At 55.1% G+C, this 24,193-nt stretch overlaps 2 protein-coding genes across 3 annotated transcripts; both read right to left on the minus strand.

The window, feature by feature from the left end:
* Positions 1-584: 584 nt before the first annotated feature.
* PRR18 (proline rich 18) lies at positions 585-4,173 on the minus strand. 2 transcript variants are annotated; one of them, XM_066372811.1, is made up of 2 exons: positions 4,065-4,173; positions 585-3,833 (listed from the first exon to the last, which is right to left on the minus strand). In XM_066372811.1, the coding sequence occupies exon 2, from the start codon at positions 3,800-3,802 to the stop codon at positions 3,020-3,022; it is 783 nt and encodes a 260-aa protein (XP_066228908.1). In that variant the 5' UTR covers positions 3,803-3,833; positions 4,065-4,173; the 3' UTR covers positions 585-3,019. The 2 variants fall into 2 exon arrangements, with proteins under 2 accessions (XP_066228908.1, XP_066228909.1); XM_066372812.1 differs by having other exon boundaries at positions 3,931-4,141.
* A 1,752-nt stretch (positions 4,174-5,925) lies between these two features.
* SFT2D1 (SFT2 domain containing 1) lies at positions 5,926-19,552 on the minus strand. The gene is made up of 8 exons (XM_066372813.1): positions 19,453-19,552; positions 15,115-15,201; positions 14,526-14,608; positions 13,031-13,112; positions 10,700-10,735; positions 9,243-9,301; positions 8,048-8,077; positions 5,926-6,408 (listed from the first exon to the last, which is right to left on the minus strand). Exons 1-8 carry the CDS (start codon positions 19,513-19,515, stop codon positions 6,369-6,371), a joined length of 480 nt encoding a protein of 159 aa, XP_066228910.1. The 5' UTR covers positions 19,516-19,552; the 3' UTR covers positions 5,926-6,368.
* Between the last annotated feature and the right edge of the window lie 4,641 nt (positions 19,553-24,193).

Genomic DNA, 24,193 nt, shown 5'->3' on the forward strand with positions numbered 1-24,193 from the left:
CCACCCTCCCGCACCCACCCCCCGTGAAGAGGGGCACGGTGCCCACCCTCCCACACCCATGGACCCTTTCCTTACCTTTTTCTCCACGAACTCAATTACTGGAAAGACAAACCACATCCATCAGTGGTATCTCCCGTTCTACTACCGAATGGTCCTCACCCTTCTTCCAACGGACCCTTCAACTTCTGCGGCTGCACCCTCCCCGTTTGAAATTACTTTCGGCAACAGAAAGCATGTTCTAGTGAGCATCTGTAGAAGTTCTTGATCTGGGGTCCGTAAGCTTCCTAACGCACGCGCAGTGTGGGCTGTGACGCAGTACATATATTCTTAGGGGTATATCCGGAATACAGCTCTCCTGGGGTTTGGGGACCCAACAGCCTTATGATGATACTATCTGATCATCGATGAATTTCTTAAACCTTGGCAACTGTTACTAGTGATTAAAGCCCACGAACCTTTGCTGACCCCTGGCAATGCCAGACCCTCGGTGGGCAGCGCCATGGAGACACTGCCTCGGACAAACTCTAAACACCTCGGCGACCTCTTCCTGGACAGGTGACATGTTCCTCAAACAGGACACAAGGCACTGAATCCCTCTTTTATTTAAACATTAAGAAATGGCACCGCAGTGATTTAGAAAGCTTCTCTCGGAACCTCAGGGGGCAACACGAACTGACCACATGTCAACTGTGGAACCCTTTTGTTTTCGACTTAAGAGTTGTCCACCGGGCCACGTGAACGGCTCACTGGTCCGCTGTGAACGTGAAGGACAAGGCACAGGAAACTCGACAACCAAGGCAAGTGAGGACAGGTGCTGGTGTCAGACTGTGGCCCGCCGTGAGAGCAGGGGGCCAGGGAACCCAGAACGGAAAACAGACGGGGCCACAGAGAGACCCACAGAAGCATCCCAGGCAACAGGACCAGGAAGACATGCAGAGGCAGAGACGGATAGAGACTTCCCAAAGTCCACTACTGGAGCAAAGTCCGTAAAGTGTTATAGTTGTAACCCTGGGCACAAACCTGGGTCCCTTAATTATTAGTCATCGTGCTGAGTGCAAATGGGACCAAGTTATGACACCGCCCGCCCGGCCGGCACTCACTGTCCCTCTCCACCTGCCAGTGACCGTCCAGAATCAAGCCCCCCCCCCCCCGGGATGGCCAGAGCTCTCAAGGGGACAAATGTCTCCATGTCATCCTAGCAAGATGGCGAACTTCCTCTCTGGCTGGTGTTAATATCCAGTTCAATTGAAAGACAGTGTAGCTCTGCACTCAGGAAAGGGGGTCAGAAAAGACAGCTCTTTGGTGGGAAGAGTTTTGTTTTTGTAACTCATCTGGGAGCTGACCCAGGTCCCTCCCACTGAATCAAACACATCGTGTCTAACTACATTTGGGCCGAGAGAGGAGAGATTAGCACAAAGATCTCCTCGGGAAAAAAATATATATATATTTAAATGTAAGGCTTCAATGTAAACTATAGTTAAAGACTAGACACATCTCTACCAAGAGAAACATGAAACTCGTTACTGACTTTTACAAAATAAATCAAAAACTGAGGTAACACATTATTTTTCTATAACCAGTCTCATCTTATTATAACAATGGTTTTCCTGCTCGGTCTTACAGGAGCCAGATGTGCTCAGACTCAGGGAGAAAATATCCAGGAATCGGCTTAAAGTTAGCAGGGAAGTGTGAGTGAGGAGTTTTACCCTTTCCCCAAATAATAAATATTAAGCTCTCTTTTTTATAATCACTACGTACCACTGTGCACGGCCGCCATGTCCCTGATTTTCACAGGGATTAAAAACCTGGAACATACACGCCCACCCTGCACCCCCCCAGCAACGTGCCACGTTCCTCATCAAAGCCACCGCTCCGCCAGCCCCGGACACTCCGTTCTGAGCCCGGGTACAGCTCTGCATCCATCCCCTCCGTCTGGGACTCTCTCTCTCTGGCACAACAGCTCTCTGTGAGAGCATGTGCAGTAAAGACAATGAATGCCAGCAGAGGCTGCCCTTGGCTGCTGCCCACACCTTAGCTCAGCCCCAGCTGCGCTTCTGAGGAGACGCGTGCCAGGCTGTGTGTGTGTGTGTGTGTGTGTGTGTGTGAGAGAGAGAGAGAGAGAGAGTAAGAGAGAAAGAGAGAAAGAATGTGTGTGTACACGCGAGAGCAAGTGTATGAGGGCTGTGTGTATGGAAGAGTGTGAGTGTGTGTGTGTGTGAGAACGCATGGGAGCATTTCAGTGAGGGCTACGAATGGGAGTGTGTGGGCTGGAAGCCGGCTGAGCGCGTTGTGACCACTGCTGTTGACATGCCCACCCCCCAAGCAGGCGCAGGGTTCCGGCGGACCCTTCCCCTTGGATTGGAGGTTAGGCTAACTTGCCTCTCCTGGATGCCCAATCCCCTCACCATTCTCTATTGGGAAAAACACAACCATAAATCCAAGCCCACATCCGGTTCCACAGCACACAGCCATGTCCCTGGTCCCCCAGCCCTCCTGGCTGTCACCTGCTGCTCAGACCAGGGCACCTGCAGAGTGACGCCCCAGGGGGTCTCAGGAACCTACAGGAAGCTTAGGGGTGGGGGCTGAGAAGCATTTTCACCTCTGCTCACTCCCTGTGAGGCAGAAGGACTCCTGTGGGTGGACACAGGGGTTGAGAACACTGGGGGGTGGGGGGGCAGAAAAAGTTGTGGGGCTTCCCCACAGCAGGGGTGGGGGCCGCCTGGGCAGGTGGTGGGCCACGGGGATGGGGTGAGGTGGTCCGTGTCCCACGTGGGCCCACTTGGCTCACAGAAGCCCAGGTCACGTGTGATGGACATCAGACCAGGCTGTGTCTCCCATGAGGTCACCCAAGAGGAGCGGCATGTCCAGGTGTCCAGGGGCTGTGGGCACTGGTGAGCCTGTGCAGACCCACCAGGCCCTGCTGACAGGTGCCCGGGGACAGCAGTGCCCGGGTAGGCTCACCTAGCTCACAGGTGCCCGGAGGTAGGGGGTGGGCATTGGGAGGGGTCCGTCCACCGGGTCACAGTGTGCTCAGGTGCGGCAGCGTGCCTAGGGGCCGGACGTGGCGCACCGCAGCCGCTGACTCCACACCACGCAGCCACTCGGTGCACCTGCGGACCAGGTCCTCGTCCACGGCCGGGACCTCCTCCTCGTACTCCACGTCATCGTACTTGTGCTGGTCGTTGAGCAGCGACACCTTGAGCACGCGGCGCAGGTCTGCGGTCCTCGGGCCGGGATCCGGGGTCTGCCGGCCGCGGGGCAGCAGCGGGGCGCCGGGTGGGCGCGCGCCCAGGCCCCCGGGATCGCGGCCTCTCCTCGGACCCACGGCCTTGGCTCGGGGGCCGGGGCTCGGTCCGGGGCCGAGCAGACTCCTGGCGCCGGCCTCAGGCGAGGGGAGCGGCCGGCGGGGCCGCGCCAGCTGCTGCCTCTCCAGGTGGCGCCGCTGGATGAGCAGCACGGCCTCGGGGCCGAGGCTCAGCGAGAAGCGTGCGGCGGCGGCGGCGGGCCCTGGGGCGGTGGGCCCCACCGGGCGGTCGCCGGAGCCCGCCGGGGCCAGGGCGCGCGGAGGGGCCGGGCCGGGGGCGCGGCGGGCCGGGGGCCTCCTCAGCGTGGCCGAGGGCCAGGAACGGGACAGCAGCGCTTCGGGCCGCTCCGGGGGTCGCTTCTTGTCCCTGGAGGCGGGCGGCGAGGGCGCGGGCGGGGCGCAGGTGGGCACTGCCGCCCTCCGGGGGGCTCCGGGCCTGCTGGACGGGGTGCGCGTGGCGGGGTCCCCGGGCGCCCGGGCCGGCGGCCGGAGGGGCATGGCGCGGCTGGGCCCGCAGAGCGTCAGCGTCCTGAAAGGACAGCGGTGGCCCTCAGTCCCTGGGGCGCGGAGCCCCGCGCCCTCCCCATCGGTGGGTGGGGCCCTCCCTCGTCCCCCTCCGCACCCACTTCCGCCTGGCTGTGACATCCGTGCTCCCTCCAGTCCTGGCACCCTGGCCGGAGGCTGGGAGCCCAGTCCCCCTTCCTTCCCTCCTCCGGGGGCCGGGGCTCCCCGGCCGATCCCCCAGGGCCCTCTCGCTGACCAGACAAGTCCGCTCGCAGGAGGAGGAGTGCGCAGGTCCGAGGACGCGGCTGTGCGCCCAGCCGGTGTCCGACCAACTGTTGCAGCGAGGAAGCTAGGAGACCAGGAAACGCCTCCGGGACAACGGGAGGGCGGGGCCGCGCCCGCAACCCCACCCCCAGCTCTGCCCGCTGTCCTCTCCGGGCAGGGCCCGCGGGTGCTCCAGAGGAGGGGACAGGCCGGGGCGCCAGGCGGGTCCTCAGTCCTGGGCGGGTCCTGCGCATCGGGGAGTCTTCCTCAGCTCCCCAGCCGAGCCTCTGAATGCCAGGAAGGAGGCCGCCGGACCCCAGCGGGAAGGCCGCTGGGACGCGGGTGTGGAAAGGGCATCTCGGTGCAGCGCCCATCTCTACTTTTATACGCGGTCAGTGCGCTGAAAGTCAGTCGTTTCAAAATGAAAAAAACCTCGTTCTCGATGAACAGGCAAAAGTTGTTTGTTACATAATGATGATGTATTAGACATTACATTCTTTTAATGAGTGGTTAGTGTGAGCAAAGCAATTTACTTACTGCCCCAGCAGGGGTTCCAAGTGGAAACTTCTTGACTGTCAACCTGAATATTCTAGCTGTAGAGACAGAAAATCTTTCCTCCAGTCCTCAGACGTTTGTTGAATCACGGAGCAATGACACAGCCATGCCAACGAGTCAGCTCCACCCAAGTCCCCGGGCCCCGCGGAGAACCGGCACAATGCTGCCGCGGTGCACAAGGAGCACACCCCTATGTGGCTACCCACAGCTTGGGGAGCAGGCAGGTTCCCCCGTGGGAAGCAGAACAGTAGAACCAGCCCTCTCCCTCCATCCGTGGGCTCTCATGAGTGGACTCAACCAGCTGCAGATACAAAATCCCGGGGGTGTGGGGAGGCTCTGGTAACCTTCCACACCTGGCAGATCCTGCTGGGGACACACACAAGCATCTAGTCGTCTGCAGAGCCGCAGAGTGAAGCAGGTGACGCCAGCCCTCCGCCCTTGCAGGGGACAGAGCGGCTGAGTCTCCCCTCACCCAGGGGGCTGGACGGAACCTCCTCATCTCGGAGAAGGCACAGCAGGGCTGGGCTGCGTGAGCCTAGAATCCAACAAGGCACATAGACAGCCAGCCTGGTGCAGAAGGCTCACCCACAGTCAGTCTCTTCCAGCGCCCCCATCCTGGGATGTCACTGCAGGAGGCAGGGGTGGGGCAGAGAGAACAGACACACTTCCTGCTGGACCCACTGGGCACAGGGTCCTCTCCACGCCCACAGCATGGGTCCCCCTCCAGAACACCGTCCTCGACCACGTTCTTTAGAATTCTCCAGAAGCCATCCTGCCATGGCCACTGCAGGCTGGCAGGGCCAACACTCACTCGCCCACCTGTCCTTCCCTTGAGGACCCCAGTGCTGAGGCTCTGTCCAGGGCCAGCCGGTGGGGCTGGGGAGCGAGCACAGGAGAGTGAAGAGGGCTGGCTTGTGTGCCTTCTCTCCGCTTCCCCACAAGGCTCCTGCCCCCGCGCTCTCCTGGGGGGCCTGGCTCCTGCCCCGTGCCATCTTCCCCAGGGTCCCCTCACCTGCCCGGACCTGAGAGCAGCCATTCCCCACCTGTACAACCAGACCCACAGTCCACTCTCTTCCCGGGCTTCCTGCGTGCTGCGCCCCCTCCAAGTCACACTTCTAAACGCTGGGGTCAGTCAGTCCTCTTCCCTTTCCCCAATCTGTCCCCGGCCGGCAGGCGGCACTAACTAGGACGGAGATGGCAGAGCGCCGCACCTAACCCTGACCGAACCGAACCAAAGCACCGCTCCCTTAGAAGGCCGCACATCTGATCCAGAAATGAGTTCTTTTTCCAAGTATGTATATGGGTTTATTTCACAATTGTAAGGACTTATATATTATTTTATTACATAAAATAAGCAATTTTTAGTTTAAAGTAAAAACATTCACATTTAAAGTTTGGTTTTTTTAAAGGTATTTTAAAAAAAAGTTGACGGTATTGTGCAGCATAAATTTATCCTTAAACATTCACATCTCAAATGCAGTTTAGAAAAGATTAGACACCTGGCTAAAAAAATATGTACAACTGGCAGTGATTAGAATCTCCTTGCCTTCGGCAAAGCAAACTAAGGACACAATGTATCTAACGTCACAAGCATAGTTTAATGGAGCACAGAGGTGACACCAGCACCCACAGGCCGGCTCTTGCGGCAGAGGCTCAGGGAGTGGCCACTGTGTCGGGAAACACGCCTCACCAAGGACAGAACAGCAGCTTTCAACAGCACTTCCGGAAGACCTTCTGATTTTCAACTCACGACAGAAGAACAGCATTTAATGACCGCATCCCTGGCGAGAAACAAAAAAAAAAAAAAGGAGAAAAAACCAATAACCTGTCTGCAGTCACCTTGTCCACAGAACTTGGGGACCCAACACCTAGAACTGGGGAGTATCACTCAAAACCACTGAGTTGGAAACAGTTTGTTAAATATCTGAAATGGCACTTACTCTATACAATCTTTACCAGCACATACAATAATCTTACCATGAAGAAATAAGTTTAAGTGCCAAAAATAACCTAGTAAAAGAACTAATTTTTAAAAAGAAATAAGCTGGATTTTTTAAAAAACACATGCTAAGTATCCAAAAAAACTTTTCATGTGATCAAGTTCATTTGCCTTTCATATTTTTTTCCCCCAAACAGTTTGAAGCATTACTGACAGCTTTATTCCTTGTCTTATTTTTATACGGACCGCTGAAAGCAGGCACCGGTGGGCTGGACACGCGTGGGCAGGCCTGCCCGCTGCTCTCCCGCTCAGGGCCGTAACCTTGGGGGGGGGACTGTGTGGGGCGGGCCCCTTCCCCAAGCCATGCCATGGCCGCAGCTCACATCACAGGACACCCGTGAGGTGACCCCTCTCCCTGCTGAGAACCCGCTGATCTCCGGCAGAGGCCCAAGGACAGGGAATCACCCCGTGCTCTGGCCTCTGGCTTGCACAGTGGACTTGACCCTGGCTTGCTCTTTCTCCTTGTGCTGATCAATAAAAACAGAACTCCCGCCTGCCTCCTTTATTTTCCTCACAGGCACAGAACTCTGCTGTTTTTCATCCGTAACCTAGGCTCCCAAATTTTACAAAGAAGCAAAGCTGTGCTATTTATTCTCAATAGACTGTTTTTCCTGAATCTGTCAGATTTAAGAATACAATTAGTTTTGTTTTCTCCTCCACAATGACATTAAGTGCATTTTTCTGAAAAAATGTATAAATGATAATCATCTCTTGACGCATAGAAGAAATATGTCTCTCCCAGCTTAACACAAGTATTCAGGCATCACACCTTTCATTTTATTTTATTTTATTTAAGTAATTACAATTCTCATTCATTTTGAGAACTAATGACTGGTTAAATGATAGTTTATACTTTACTAATATAACTCTTTTTTTTTTTAAAGACTTTCTTCAATTTTCAGGGGGGGGGGAGAGAGAGAGAAGGGGGAAGAGCAGGAAGCATCAACTCCCACATGAGCCTTGACTAGGCAAGTCCAGGGTTTCAAACCGGCAACCTCAGGGTCCCAGGTCGACGCTTTATCCCACTGCGCCACCACAGGTCAGGCTAACTTCCTTTTATTTTTAAGTCTTTTTTTTTTTTTTTGCTGGGGTCTCCGCGTCCTATTTACTGAATAATATTTGCAGCCGCGGAAGGACCCAGGATCTCCTGTCCAGTCCCCTCAGCGCAGAGGCGCGGGTGTTAGGGCAGGAGTGGGCTCCCAGCCTGGCCGCTACGCCTGTTCAAACTGCTTCCCCCGGACGTCCGGCAGGCCAGTTCCGCTCCAGTCACCCCACTTAAAGTGCCACTTCCTCTTGGGAAAAAGTTAGTCACAACACACAAGCCTTTGAATGAACGAGTTAATGTGAAAATAACTAAAACTGGTGTTATTTTGCTAAGCTGATTAGGGAACCAGAAACCAATGGGATTCAAATGAGCTCACCTTGCGTAGGGGATGTACGACAGGCTGTACCTGCAAGAGAAGAGCCAGCTGTGGAGACGCCATCGGGACAAGGCCTCGGACAAGGCCTCGTCCAGCAGCACGTCTAACAACTCTGAACGACTCTGACACTGCTGCAGTCTCAGCTTGTTACATAAAAAGGTTACCTTTTCAAAGCTTTTTTTTTTAATAGAGTAATCAAGCAACTGAGAATAAAGTATGTTTTTGCTTAGGGATAAATCAATTATTAAATGCAGATGGTGAAATAAAAAGCAAGGTATTTCAGAATACGACTGGAGTTCAAGTGCCGTTCTCCACATTTCACCGAGGGGACCCTCCTCCCAGGGTCCCTTTGTAACAGCCAAGTGCGTTTAACACTCGCTGACGGCACTTTTGTCAGTGGAGAGGTGGAAACAGGCCCAAAAGAGAGGTGATCCCAGGCTGGGTGACGTTAACCGGAGATATAAAATGGCTAATTTGTGTAGGGAAAACACAAGACAAGCTCTAAAGTGACGGGGAAATCACTCCGGCGTCCATGTGCGCAGAGAGCCTCTGGGTGTGATGTGGAAGCGTGTGCAGAGGGCACAGTAGCTCCATCGACACACGCAGGGCCTTGTGTCCAGGCTCACGGGGGCACAGTGTGAGTAGGACGGGGGCCGCCGAGCACCGGGAGGGAGGCAGGGGGCAGACACCCCGGGTCAGCACCAGAAGGGGCCTGTGCCCGCTGAGCAGCCCCGGGCCCGCGAGTGGCAGACCCACAGCCCCGGGCACAGCCTGTGCTCTGGCCTCGCTCCTGCGGGTTCACAGGGCAGCCCCGGCCTGTCTCACCGTTTCTGTCCCATCTCAGCAGTGCAGCCGTCCCGGGGCGACTGTGAGCACCCCGCCCGCCGTCTCCCCGCCTGCAGGCACACTGAGCCCGTCTCAGAGCCCTGGGACCCCGCAGACTTCACTCACCTGTGCTCGGGAGGGGCGACTGTGAGCACCCCGCCCGCCGTCTCCCCGCCTGCAGGCACACCGAGCCCGTCTCAGAGCCCTGGGACCCCGCAGACTTCACTCACCTGTGCTCGGAGGGGCAGCCCCTCCTCACACACCTCAATCCCCAGGTGAAATGCCAACAACTTTCCCCGCGTACAGGCCCAGAACAAACAGCTTATCTCTGCTCAGGGCACGTGAGCCTTCTGGTTAGGGTCAGACTTACCAGGTCATTGACAAGAACTGCAATATGCAGAATAACAAGGCCAGCCCCCTCTTGTGCCACTAACAGCAAAAACAAAACAAAACAAAAACAGAAATAGTGAGTGAAGAATTTTTCAAAAAAAATTTTTTTGACTACGTTTAACCCTTCCCCCTCAAAAATGTACGACGACAGCTCCATTTTTAGTAAGACAAATTTGAGAATCAGTAGATGGGAAACTTGACGGTCCACAAAGTACATTTCTCAAATTCTCTGTATCCACCCACTCAAACACTGCTGACGACAGGGCATTAGAGGTATGTACTGAAGAACCGCACAGGCTGCAGATACTCAAATTCTGTGACGTTAGATCCTGGACGTCAACGTTAGCGTTTCTAAAACCAACACTCAAAACCCCAATCCTACGTAGAGCTTACAGGTGTTACTCATGCTTGAGTTATTTTCTTTTAAAGATTTCATCTACTGATTTGACAGAGAGGAGGGTGAGGGACGAACGAGCAGTAGCAGCTCAGAGCTGCTTCAGTCTGCGTCACTGCCTGCCTGTCGCACGGGCCTTGACCGGCACGCCTGGGGCTGGAACGGGCGTGGTCAAGGTGGATGGTCCATCCCCTGCGCCATCCCAGGCCAGGCTTGAGGTATTTTTTGACAGAAAACTGTACTTTATTTTGATCTTCAGAAATTATGTAAAATAAACAGTTTCCATGACTGTTTTTAAACTATCTATTTTTAGGATTCCTTACCCATTTTTAATTTTCATTTATTTTTATTTAATCTACTGCTTATAAACAAACAGGCAGCCAGCCCATTCCGAAATCAGAAGTCCTTCTGCCACAGGGACGTGCACCATTGTTAAGACTCTTCCTCTCACTTATCCCGGGAATGTGGTGTAAGTACAGCTCCTACTGTCACAGAGCTGAAGCTCAGTCCTTACGTCACCAACATTAAAAGGAAAGTCAGAACCTTTGTGGACAGCGCGTTTCTAAATCACGCTACGCCACCTTTTCCTCTGAAAGTGTGTGGTTTTCGGATAGCTCGAGAGCCCCCTCAGAGCCTCCTGGGAGGTGGGCCGGAGCCTCAGCAGCAGGGCGCTGGACGCGTGGCTTCCGCAGAGCTCGCGAGGAGCCGCTCCCGCCCGGGCAGTCAGGACGGCGTGAGCCTTCTTTCTCCGTCCCCTCTCTGGTTCTGGTTTGACCGCGGCCCTTTCTGCTCACCCCGTGCCCCTCCCACCCCAGCCGGGCAGACAGCACACAGACCCTCCCCAGAGACCCCACAGCCAGGGCCTGACCGGGAGCCAGCCTGGCCTGGAAGCAGGACAGACTCAACCCCGCCCTTTCAGGAGTGGACCCTACAGCAAGCCCAGCCCCCACAGGATGTCCCACACTCCGCATCAGGGACAGCGATCTCTGGCGGGTTTTCAGAACACACAGCAGTAGTGACCGGCAGCGCGGCGAGGTACTCACCCAGAGTCCCGCGCACAGGGTCAGGATGAAACACAACTGGAGAAGGAAAGAGAGAGTGGTGAGCTCGAGGACTCTCGGAGCGGGATGACAGTGCATTAGCTCATCTGCACGCAGCTGCGCGGACAACACACTATGGAGCAAAGGCGCCAGACGCTGACGGCAGCTGCTCACACGTCCCACGGGCACTCGGTGTCACTCTCAGCCCACAGCGGCAGTGTGCCCAGGCAGTGAGAGCACCCACAGAACACTCCGCTGAGCCCACAGAGAGTGTCTGGAGGGTACCTTAGTGGCAAAAGCCATTTGCAGGCACAATGACGTCCATGCTCAGTAACAACCCCGCAGCACGGGCTAGTCCGCCCGCCGACACACCATGAACCGCTTTACCTGGCTCTGCCTGAGGAGCCTATTGGAATGACTGCCACAGAAAGGTGACACATCACTCCACATCTCTGCCCCCCAGAGGAGGCAGGGGAGTCCAAAGGAGGGACGGGGGACAGCAGCAGTGACCAGCAGGACGTCTGGAGATGGAGAGACGGAGGTGAGGCCCCAGCCTGAGGCCCACTAGGCTGAGAGTCTGTGGTTAGGTCAGTTACCCGGTCCAGACCTCGGTCATCGTCTCTTTGGAAGGACAGCAGCTACGGGCCTGCTCTGAGGGGCTGTGCAGCAGCGACCACATCAGAGCACGTCTGTAACGGGCCGCACTGGGCAGGCACTGAGGAGGTGCCACGAGGCACTGCTTCTCTACCACCACGATCAGGCCTGTGCTACGTCAGCGGCCAAGGACACCACGCAAAGGTGCGACTAGTAATGTGGTGACAAGTCGTCACCAGAGGTATATCAGAGGACAATTGACAGTCTCTTTTGGGAAACACTTTGTCTCTAAGGGTCCGAACGGTCTCGCGTTCCTGCTGTTCACGTCAGGTAGGGTCATTCCTAAGACAGGCTTCAGGGAGTCCTGAATAAAACACATCTGTGTATAATCTCAGTGAAATATAAACTTGTCAGTCTACAGTGTAAGTTATTTCTCAGTAACCTAGACAAAGTTAAACGTTAACATATATGTCGCTATACAAACTAATACGGGAAATTCAAACTAACTGGAAAAATGGTAATGACTATGATGAAGTTGAATAAGGACATAAATAAAAAATCAGGCTAAAAACTTGTTTTCTCTGGTAAGGGAGAGGAGATACACGCTACAGCTGAACCTTTCCTAACTTATAAATCTACCATAATTAGCTGTGCTTGAAAGCAAATTAATAGTTAAAAGGACAAACTCGCTATGCTAACACTTCAGTTCAAAAAGATGCTTTAAGACAAAACCCTGCCAGAGATGCAGAGTGGGCACATTAGGACCAGGGGCCCGGGGAGGGTGAGGGCTCCCAGCCCATCACGCCCCAAACGCCCTCAGCTAAGAACCCCAAGTGGTGACAAAGAAAACTGCTTCCCACATAACCGCCCCATCCCCTGGTCACAGACAGAGAACCCTGAATTTAAGCATGACGACGTGACAGGCACGGACCACGCCCACCGTGTGGACGGCCCGCGGCCAAGACTGCAGGAGAAGCGAGCGGCTGGGAGTGTGGTCAGCCTGTGAAGCGGAGACAACACAGCCAGAGGAAAGGCCACGCCCTCCCATGCCAGCCCCCCAAGAGGACTCAGACGGACCAGCGGTGACCTGTCCTGCTTCACCCTCCAGGAGGCACGCACCCAGTCCACCAGGACAGTGGTCCCCAACCCCCGGGCCGCGGACCAGTACCAGTCCATGGGCCATTTGGTACCGGTCCACCAAGAAAAAATAAGTAACTTACATTATTTCCGTTTTATTTATATATATTTAAGTCTGAACAATGTTTTATTTTTTTGAAAATGACCAGATTCCCTGTCATTTTTAGATTTTCCGTCTAAGACTCACTCTTGACACTTGTCTCAATCACGTGATACATTTATCCGTCCCACCCTAAAGGCTGGTCCGTGAAAATATTTTCTGACATTAAACCGGTCCGTGGCCCAAAAAAGGTTGGGGACCACTGCTCTAGGAAACGCCCCGCGGGGCTTGAGCATGAACTACCCCCGGCTCTGACCTTCACGTTAAGCACAGAGCTGCACTCAGACTTAGGCAACGACAAGGGGGTCCACCAAGCCCATCCTGCAGGTGTCAATCATGCAGGTGACACTGCACGATGCACACTCTCCAGTCCGCCACCAGAGGGCACCACTATCACAGGCGACAAGACATGTACGACAAGGTACTTTAAAAGCAGCAATTACCTGTAAAACGGTAATGCAAAAAGTGCTCCAGTGAAAGTTTTAGCTTTCACGTTTACTTACAATCATTACAATTGTTGCGAGCAATCTCGTGGTTTCAAACATCTTCTTCAGCTGCTTCACGGGCCCCATCAGAAAGCAGGTGCTGTGTGAGCAAAGGGGGCGGCTGGAGTGGGGGCCCCGGAGGCTCTCCCTCTCGGGAGAAGTCGTCAGTTCCTCAGACACCATCTCTCACTGAACCGGTTTACTTTCCCTGATATTAAAAGGAAGCGCCAGTCTTCTGTGGGACACAAAGGCCTGTCACAGGTCACCCACAGGGTGACTCCACAGCTCCTGGGGTCACGCTAAGTGGACCGGTTGTCTGTCTTCAGTAGGCGCCCCACGGTCGCCAGCACCTCCTCCTCCGTGTGCTCCACGTCAGGACAAGGGCGGCAGACCCGTGACTGTCGCGTGGAGCTCCACAGCAACCCCAGACCCCAGTCCGGACTGGAGCCACGTGGGGAGCCCAGAAAAGCTGCGTGCTTGGCCCTGGCTCGGGCACGTCCACCTGACAAACCTCTGACCCAGAGAAGTCCTGAAGATACAGAATGTCTCTTTGAGGACCTGCAGGTGCACAAACCCAGCTCATACACCTGACAACTACCGAACCCGCATCAGAGCACCCGCGGGTCCTCAAAGACGCGTCCCCACGAGCCACCGGGCTGGGTGTCGCTGCCCTGACTTCCTGCACAGCGCATGGCCACCACATCCTCTGCGGGCAGCAGATCACCTGACTGGCTCCCGCCCTGGGACGCAGGCTTCAGGAGAACAGGGACGGGGCTCTGGAGCCCTGTCTGGAGTGGGGCTCATCCCTGTACTAGGCACCTCCCCAGCACCCAGCAGGAGGCTGGGCAGGAGCAGTGTCCACCTCCCACATGCGGGAGGACGGCCCCTGGCACACAGAAGTGCCCCCGTGCTGGCTGTCCGTCCCCTAGCCTCTGTCTGCAATGACGGCCGTCAATACAAATTATTCAATAAATATAGACTGTGGCAAATCCCAGCACGTCAGAACGATGGGAATATGCTCATCAAGAAGGGAGACTCTGTGGCGTGCGGGGGACCCGGGTTCGATTCCCGGCCAGGGCACACAGGAGAAGCGCCCATTTGCTTCTCCACCCCCCCCCCTTCCTCTCTGTCTCTCTTCCCCTCCCGCAGCCAAGGCTCCATTGGAGCAAAGATGGCCCAGACACTGGGGATGGCTCCTTGGCCTCTGCCCCAGGCACTAGAGTGGCTCTGGTCGCGGCAGAGCGATGCCCCAGAGGGGCAGAGCATCGCCCCCTGGTGGGCAGAGCATCGCCCCTGGTGGGCGTGCCGGGTGGATCCCGGTCGGGCGCATGCGGGAGTCTGTCTGACTGTCTCTCCCTGTTTCCAGCTTCAGAAAAATACAAAAAAAAAAAAAAAAAGGGACACTCCGACCGAATCCCAGCATGTCAGGACTACGGGAATGTGCTCCTCAGGAAGGGAGACCCCGACAGCGACAGCAGGTCCGGCAGCTGGAGAAGTGAGTGTCTGCACACACCTGGCTAACGCAGCAATGTTTCCAAAGGTGTAAAACACCGCGAAGAGCTTGATGCCGCCGGGCAGCCACAGCAGTCCCGTCCCCTGTGTGGAGACAGCGGTGACTTAACTTGACCGTAGAAGTGGCTCAAACCTGCTACAACAGTCGTGATGCAAATGCGTAACAGTACACGTTTCACGTGTGAATGAGCTCCACACTCTAGTTATACCACTTTAAAAGTTAATCTTCCATGTCATTTGCTAATTTGAATCCTGTGTCTATTTGCATAAGTGAACATAAATAGCCATAACACAACTTTTATACATGTAAACCTCACTCTACTTAGACATACCTTTTCAATGGCAAGTTAAAAAGGTAATTAACATCTAAATCACTCTGCAGCTCTTTTGATTTTTCTTAAATAACATTATTTTAATACTCCATAACCCCCCCAATATTAACGTCTACATCTTCGCACTGATCTCTACCCCTTTACCCACGTGGCTAAGAGTCCCATCACAGCGTCTCGAGCAACCCAGACAGAGCGGGCTGCTCGGTGGCACTGAAGGGACACAGAGCAGAAGCAGCCGCGCAGCACAGTCTGACTCACCAGGATGGAGAAGACGACGCCGCTCACGAAGCAGATGGCGAACCACCTCAGCCTGGTGCTGAAGCTCAGGGACGAGGCGTCCAGGACCTTCGGGAAGGGGTCAGACACGTGCGTCGGGCACCACTCACCACCCGAGTCTCCGTTCCACACGCAGACCCGGTCTCACACTACGATGGGTCTTGTGTTATTCTGCACACTGCAGTGTTTACTGAGACCCCACGACTGTGAAGGGACATACACACATGTTCCTTTTATCATTGGCAGTGTGCTAACAGGACTGTGCTCCCGTTTAAAAAGCCCTGACCTGTTAGGGACAGCGTATGCGCTCTGACAGGGACGACATGACATGAGGCAGAAGATCCAGTATAAAATACTGGGTGACTAAAAGACAGAGGAAAGACACAATAAGACGGGCAAAATGCTGACAGAGGTTGGGGCTGGGGGGTGGGCGCCTTCTCTCAGCGTCCGTCCCAGTCGCTTTGGCGCCCTGCGTGCAGAGCCCGTGACTGGGGCCTCGTGCAGGAATTGTGTCAGCAGAACCCCAGGGGAAGAGGGGGGCTGGAAAGGGCAGGAAGGAACTGAGCACCGACAAGCCAGCGGGCGGCAGCACACGGCTGAGTGCACACCCACATCAGGGCCGCCCGGAGCCAGGCTGGCCTCCTGGGACCGACCCCCCACCGGCGGGAGGCTGGGGGCACGCCTGCCTAATGATGGTGGGGGGCCTAGGCAGCCTCGAGTAGAGTTCATTCCAAACCAACTCATGAAGGCCTTGGGTATCTCCCTACCATAATTAAAAACACACGTGTAAAACAATGATTTATCTGGAGCAACAACATTCCTGGCTGTCCTGCGAGTTCTGACCATGATGTGGAAAAAGGCAGAAGAGACTCTGCCCGCTTTCTACAGGAGGAGGACCCAGCAGGCAGTCGTGTAAACAGACACATTCAGACACTAAGTACACTATTCAAGCTTATTTCCCCCACGAGATAGAAACAGTATCAACAGCTGCTCCCAAATGAGAAATACACACTAAGAATGTATACAGCAAATTTAAATGGCCAACTTACATCACCACATATATTTTAAAATAGCACTGCATGCTTATTAATGTATTTTCAGGAATAATGAAGTAAAAACAGAAAGTTTTATATACAAAGGCTCAAACACCTTTGGCTACATCCTTACCTGAGTCGATTAATCTGTGAATCCTTATGTAGCATGAAAAATAAATAAAATTAACTAAATAAAGATCCTGTCAAAGTAACATACATCACTTCTTAACACACTTTAGATGGTTTTTAAATTTTTGTTTAATCTGGACATTCTTGTTTCATGTGTTTACAGCTAAGCTGTTCACAGGATTTTAAACACAGAAGAACTTGCCTATAAAAACATCTAAACTTCATTCTTTATAACGGAGAAGACCCGTCATGTACATTTTAACTGCATGGAACAAGATAAACCCTGAAGACTGCACGTGACACCAGAAATGACCTACTTGTTCCCAGAAAGATGGAAACGGTATGGTAAATAAGAATGATTTCTAAATGGTCAGTGTGAGTCCACCATGACGTAACAAGGTGTAACAAGGGAGCAAAACATACATTTCACTCTTTTTCCACAAGTTTAAACTACCCCGTTGTTAGTAAGTTCAACTACTGGTCTGCAAAGCCAGGTTCCTTTCTCCCAGCAGGCGTGTCTGCGTAACAGCAGGTGTCCCGTATTCCATCTTCCAGGTGACCATCTTTAAATTGAAACTGATGTAGTAGACAGATAGACAGACAAGAGGCGAGTAGGAAGCACAGGCCAGGTACAGAAGGTCACAGGGTGGGAAGCCCTGGTGCCTAGCAACAGTCAAAACGGGTATTGTGGGGTGGGACGCCCCAGGGTGACCTGTCCTCACGTAGCATATCTCTTGTCATGGAGTTGGGAGCCTCCCCTGACCTGACCTGTCCTCCCCAGGCTTGTCACTGTCCTTTGGGAGACCCCTCAGGGGAAGAACAAGGGGCCTGGAGAACAGCCTCACTGAGTCCCATTCAAGCTGTCCTCAAACAAGCAAATGGCCATGCAATGACCATCAGGTGCAGTACGTGCTATGAAGAGAAACTCAGGTGAACGGGTGCAGTGAAGAGAAACTCAGGTGAACGGGTGCAGTGGGGAGTAAGGCACCCGGCATGCGGGTCATGAGACGCTCCTGCCAAGGGTCTTTCTGGGATGTGACGTGAGCAGTCACCTGAATGAAGTACTGGACACACACCAGAGCGAGAGCCCGCCTCCTCGCCCCCCCACACTCCCCCTCCACTTCCTCAGTTCGCACTCCAGAACCCAGCGCTGCTCACCCTTGTCCCATCCGCACTCTAGAACCCAGCGCTGCTCACCCTTGTCCTATCCGGCTTCCAAAGAGCCCCGCGGGCACACCCACCCTGGCACCTGCCAGGTGCACACTCCTTGATCATTCTAACTCCACCCCTCATCCCTCCCGAACCAGAACCCTCTGCAGACAGGAAAGCAACTTCCCAAGGGACACGAGGACTCCAGTCTCCCTCCCTTCCCACCCACACGGGACACCTCATCACTCCCTCTCCACCCTCCATGGAGGCCTCACAGCGAGCTCCTGCCCCACGCAGGCGGCTCCTCCACGTGTCTTCTCCACATCCTTGTCTATGCTTCTCCCTCAATAACCTCACCCGTGTTCACAACAGAACAGAAGGCAGTAGACGGCTTTCTATATACATAACCTTCCCTCTGCACCATGAGCTCAAGAAAGCGGCACTACCACCTCCATGACCCCAAGGTTTGGAGCAGCTCGGCCCAGCAGAAGTTTCCACAGTGGAATGTCCCACTCACGTGCTACCCTCTGCAGCAGCCACTCACCCACGTGCCGGCGGAGCACCTGAGGTGTGACTGGTGTAAGGAACTTGATGTATTTAATTCTAATTACTGTGAACGCAAATAGCCACACATGGCTATGGGTGACATACTGTATATAGCACAGGCTTAGAACATGAATTGGGGTGCAAAGTAGTGGTTCAATAAATGAGCTGGGCCCTGGCCACTTGGCTCAGCTGGTGAGTGTCCACCCGGAGTGTGGAAGTCCCAGGATCAATTCCTGGTCAGGACACAGAGGAGAAACAACCATCTGCTTCTCCACCCCTAACCCCTTCTCTTTCTCTCTCTCTCTCTCTCTCCTCTTCCCACAGCCATGGCTCAAGTGCTTTGAGCAAGTTGGCCCTGGGAGCTGAGGATGGCTCTACCGCCTCACTTCAGGCGCTGAAACAGCTCAGTTGCAGAGCAACAGAGCAGCAGCCCGGGAAGGGCAGAGCATCGCCCTGTAGGGGGTTTGCCTGGTGGATCTCAGTTGGGGTGCAAGTGGCAATCTGTCTCTGCCTCCCTGCCTCTCACTTAACAAAAAACTTTTTAAAAAATGAGCTGGGTGCCTCACTTCTCACATTACTATTTACAGGTTCTCGCATTACCACTACGATTGGCACGCTGGTTACAGAGCTCCCTGAGAGCGGATGTTCTTAGTCTCCGAACCCTCCAGGGACCGGCCCTGGACCTTGCCCCACCAGGGCGCCGACCAAGTATGACAAGGAAGGAAGCTGAGACAGGCAAGGGGACGAATAAACCATCCTTAACACCATCCTGTCCGATGTTCAGCGTCCCCGCTCTGGGGACAGGCAGACGAGAACCCGTCGGCATGCAGATAACAAAACAGCGCTCCCTAAGCAGTTTCTCTCCTATTTTTAACCCTCCCGACGGAAGAAGTCGCCGGCCCGAGTCCCCACGCTGGATGGAGCAGGCCCGGGGCAGGGCTCACGGACCTCGCGGACGCCTTTGCGTCCCACCTCCCCTGGCTGCCCAGCGCCCCGAGCTCTGACCTCATGTCCCCCCAGCGCCCCGAGCTCTGAGCTCCCGTCTCCCCGCTTCCCAGCGCCCCGAGCTCTGGGCTCCCGTCTCCCCGCTTCCCAGCGCCCCGAGCTCTGACCTCCCGTCTCCCCGCTTCCCAGCGCCCCGAGCTCTGAGCTCCCGTCTCCCCGCTTCCCAGCGCCCCGAGCTCTGGGCTCCCGTCTCCCCGCTTCCGAGAGGCAGCCCGCCCCCGCCCCAGCGTCTGACGGTCTCCAGGGGCAACGGAGGCCTAGCAACCTGCGGCCCCGGGCCCCGCGAGGCTGAGGCCCCGGCCGGGCAGCACACGGGCCCCGAGGGAGGGAAGGCCGCCTGGGGCGTGGGGGGCGGTCTCCCCGTGAGCCTCCCCCGTCCATGCCCCCGGGGCAGCCCCCGGAACCGCGCGCCTCACACTCCAGCGCCCCTCTTCCGCGGACGCGCCGGGCTCCCCACCTGCGCGGTCAGGCCCTGCTCCTCGTCGTCCTGGCCGCTCAGGACTCGCCGCAGCTTCTCCATGGCCCCGCTCCCGGGACGCAAGCGCCGGCCACTCGCTAGCCCGCCGCGGGCGCCCACCGAGCCCAGAAAAGCCGGAAGCCGAGACCCCGCCCCCGATACCGGAAATCCGGGTTCTCTGCTTCCGGCGCGTCAGCACCGCCCCCTACGGCCGCCGCCGTCGTCGTCGCCGCAGCAGCCAGCGCGCGCATGCGCACCGGAGTTCGGCGGGCTGGCGGCGGCTCTGAGCCCGGGGCCGCGTGCGGGTGCGGAGTGACAGCGCGGTCGCCGTGCTCGGATCGCAGCCGTCGCTGCCTCCCATCACCTGCCGTCGGGAAACCGCGGGCTCACGGCCATGGCTTGTGAGATGAGTGGGTCCCACGAACGTCAGGTGCTCAGACCCTCGTCCAGGCCTGACCACCCAGGACGAGGAGAGACCGGGGGCCCGACGGGGGACCGACAGACAGGGGTTCGGGGCCACGCTGAAGGCCCCGCGGCGTCTCCGCCGGGAGGGAGTCGGGGAGCAAAGGGTCGCGTGTTCCGACTTCAGCCCGCCGCCGTCCAGCCCCGGCCGACCCCGTGCAGCCCACGTCCAGCATCGTCCAGCCTCTGTCCAGTCCTCATCCGGCCTCTGTCCAGCCCCTGTCCGGCCCCCAGCACCTGCTTCTCGGAGTGAAATGAGAACAGACAGTCTCCGCTTTATGAGAGGGGTGGATACACTCGGTTCATCTTCCATGTGGGAATGGGAGAGCGCGGACCCTGAATCTGGCCCCTTTCCCCCAGGTTTGCATAAAACACTGCAAAACCCCAGCCAGTGTTCCCAGTTCTCCAGCCAGCGGGGGGTGAATGAATGGACGCTATCAACATGCGGAAGTGGCTTTTCCCCCCTCACAGTCCCCACCATGCTAAGGAGAGATTAACAATTAGGGCTGTCTGTACCTTAGGGGTCTCGGAGAACCTTGGAGCTTTCCTTAAACATGTGACTGCAAGGTCATCAGGACACTAGGTTCCACTTTTCAAATTATGATTGTAGTGAAAAAAAATCTCTATTATTTTGTGTTCTTACATCACCCACTCTATTTCTTCCTCTTTAAAGTCTGACAATTAAAAGCTGGAGCCCCAGCCTGACCAGGCGGTGGCACAGTGGATAGAGCGTCAGACTGGGATGTGGAGGACCCAGGTTCAAGACCCCGAGGTCTCCAGCTTGAGCGTGGGCTCATCTGGTTTGAGCAAAGCTCACCAGCTTGAACCCAAGGTCGCTGGCTTGAGCAAGGGGTCACTCAGTCTGCTGTAGCTCCCCAGTCAAGGCACATATGAGAAAGCAATCAATGAACAACTAAGGCAGGGGTTGGGAACCTATGGCTCACGAGCCAGATGCGGTTCTTTTGATGGCTGTTTCTGGCTCACAGACAAATCTTTAATAAAAAAATAATGTTAAAAATATAAAACATTCTCATGTATTACAATCCATTCATTTCCTACCGCTTATGTTCATGGTTGCAGGTGGCTGGAGCCAATCACAGCTGTCCTCCGGGACAACACCAAATTTTTATTGGATAACGCGTAAAGTATACACAGGTCGTTGTATGGCTCTCATGGAATTACATTTTAAAATATCGTATATGTGGCATTCATGGCTCTCTCAGCCAAAAAGGTTCCCGACCCCTGAACTAAGGGGTCGCAACAAAAAACTAATGATTGATGCTTCTCATCTCTCTACGTTCCTGTCTGTCTGTCCCTGTCTATCCCTCTCTCTGACTCGCTCTCTCTGTCTCTAAAAAAAAAAAAAAAAAAAAAAGGTGGAGGCCCAGAGACTTACTGTCTATCCTACTGACTTCAGTAGAGATTTGATCTAATCTCAGCCAGGTAAAAACATTATAAGACCCCTAGAAAAGCAGATGATACATTTCCTCTGATGAAAGTCCAATGCTCAGTATTTGTCAAGCAGAAGGTAGTTATATTTGGCTTCTTATACTAAAGTGTACATTTGTAAACTCTTTAAGGGTTTTCCTATTGAGGCTTTCCATGTGCAAGAAGATAAGCTGATCCCTCTAGTAGCGGGGAAGAAAGTTTTCCAAGGAGAGCTGAGATTGAACCACATGAAATTGTCAATGTCCAACTATTTTTAACCTAAGAACGGCAATTCCCCAGTCTGGCGCATGCGGGAGTCTGTCTGCCTGCCCGCTTCTCACTTCAGAAAAATACAAGGAAAACAAAAACCTTCCGAGTCCCCACCCCCTCAGAATAGATTCCCAGCTGGTCACCGCCCAGCTCTGCTCCTCCCTCCACAACTACATCTTTCTTCACAACCTGTGTGTGCACACTCTGTGAACTGGCAGGGACTCCCATGCGTGGCCAGACCATCCGGCTCAAAGTCTGAAACCCAGAGCCCTGCCAAGGGGTCTTTCGGCTCTTGGTCCTCATGGTTTGAAGTCTGCTCCTGCACTGCCCTCTCCTCAGCCCCAACTCCTGCAAGCCCCTTTTCTCAGCGAGTTCCCGCTGGACCTGGGGGTTTTCCCCTCACCTTCCTGGACCTACTGAGACATGGCCAGGGGCACCTACCCTGCACACAGCTAGCTACTCTGTCCATCTGGAGACAGACTCACTGGCCACTCTGCTGGCTCGTCTGGCCGCAGTCCACCATCACGCCCAACTGCCCCCTTCGCGTCCAGGACCCATTTCCAGGCACAGAGCCCGGCAGGTGGTGGAAACAGCAGACGCTTGTCGCGTGAATGAATGAGCACATCAGTATAGGGTGAGCTGTAGGGGAGAAAGAAGTCGTAGTGTTGGCCAGGTGACAGCTATGTGGTGCGTGAGTCCTCTGAGGCAGGCTGCCCAGGCTGGTGGTGTCGGGACGTGGATGAGGGAGAGACGTCCTGCCCTCGCCCGGGGATGGGACCCGCTGGGGGGACAGGGGTCTGAGAAATCATAACGAAATTCTGTTCCCTGGATTAAAAAAATAATAACTTGCAGTTTGATGTTAAGCAATCTGTTTAGATAAAGAGAAAGAAAGGGAAAGAACTGTTTTGTGCCACTGAGAAGGCTCACACCCAGCGCCCGTGCACTGCGGTCTCACTTTGCACACGTGACCCTTGCTCAGTGCCAGGTTACGGCACTGAGGGAACTAAGTGCTCACGGTCTCTGCCCCGGGATGGCTGACACGTGGATGTCAGGAAGCATACCGAGCGCTTGTCACGGTGACCTGTCACCACAACAGGGAATGTATTTTACAAAACCTTCACGTGCGTATTAAAATCCCAGGCAAGGGCCCTGGCCGGTTGGCTCAGCGGTAGAGCATCGGCCTGGCGTGCCGGGGACCCGGGTTCGATTCCCAGCCAGGGCACACAGGAGAAGCGCCCATCTGCTTCTCCACCCCTCACCCTCTCCTTCCTCTCTGTCTCTCTTCCCCTCCCGCAGCCAAGGCTCCATTGGAGCAAAGATGGCCCGGGCACTGGGGATGGCTCCTTGGCCTCTGCCTCAGGCACTAGAGTGGCTCTGGTCTCGGCAGAGCGACGCCCCAGAGGGACAGAGCATCGCCCCCTGGTGGTCAGAGCGTCGCCCCTGGTGGGCGTGCCGGGTGGATCCCGGTCAGGCGCATGCGGGAGTCTGTCTGACTGTCTCTCCACGTTTCCAGCTTCAGAAAAATACAAAAAAAAAAGAAAAAGAAAAAGAAAATCCCAGGCAAGGGCGGTAAATATCATCGATGTGGATAAAAGTTTCCCAAAAGTTTGATGGAAAACTGCTCATTCTAGGTGCAGACATGGGTTTCACATTCCTCAGAACATCGGTGGGACGACTCGTGACCGCCGTCACACAAGGCAGGGTGATCCAGCAGTGGAGGTCCCGGGCTCTCACCAGCTTGCCGGGACCTCTCTGGAACCTCTGCAGCGGGAGCACAGACACTGACGAGCTCACTTGGTGTCCAGGTGGGGTCTCCAGCTTTACCCGGGGTTGGTGCGTGGCCCAGTGTAGGGCCGTGTCCCCAGATGCTACAAGGGCTCTAGCTAGGTGCACTGTGGGGTCTGCAGCCCTCTGTGTGGTTTTCCTGGTGTCAGAGTTTGGACTTCTGGTTTCTGCTTGGGAGTGGAGTGGCGTAGTCTTCCTGCCGGTGCCACGGCACGCTTCTCCCAGCGGAAGGAACAGCAGCTCCCCGTGGGACAAGCTGCTCGAACGCCGGCCAGGTCTCCATCACTCTCTCTTCCTCTCTCCGTGTCTTCCCAGAGTCTGGCAGGGTCCCATAAGACAGTAGAGGCTCCAGGAATACTTCTTGCATGAATGAACGAGCGAAGAGTGATAACTCCAGAAGTTCACTTGGAAATGATCTTGCCTTTCCCTCCTTTGATCCCCCTTACACAGACCAAGGGTCCAGGAGCAGTCGGGGACCCTCGCGCGGTCTTACCACCGGTTAGGAGCCAAGACAATGACACCTGGACTAACAAAGCCCTTCGGGTGACCAGAGACTTACTCACCTTGACCGGCGTGGGTGGGCCGCAGGGAGGACAAGCTCTCGGGTGTCCTTCCTGGTGTGAAAAACCTCCTTTGCTCACCACTCGCGTCTCCACTCAGAAATACACACGGAGGCAGAAGTCAGTTAAGGGGTAGTTTTTGTTTTTTCATCATGGTCATTTGTTAATCATGACTGCAGCAGGGTTGGTTACAGACAGAAAAATAAATTAATAAAAAAAATCACAGTTCTACAAGA

This window comes from Saccopteryx leptura, chromosome 3, assembly GCF_036850995.1.
Source record: "Saccopteryx leptura isolate mSacLep1 chromosome 3, mSacLep1_pri_phased_curated, whole genome shotgun sequence".
Taxonomy (NCBI): domain Eukaryota; kingdom Metazoa; phylum Chordata; class Mammalia; order Chiroptera; family Emballonuridae; genus Saccopteryx; species Saccopteryx leptura.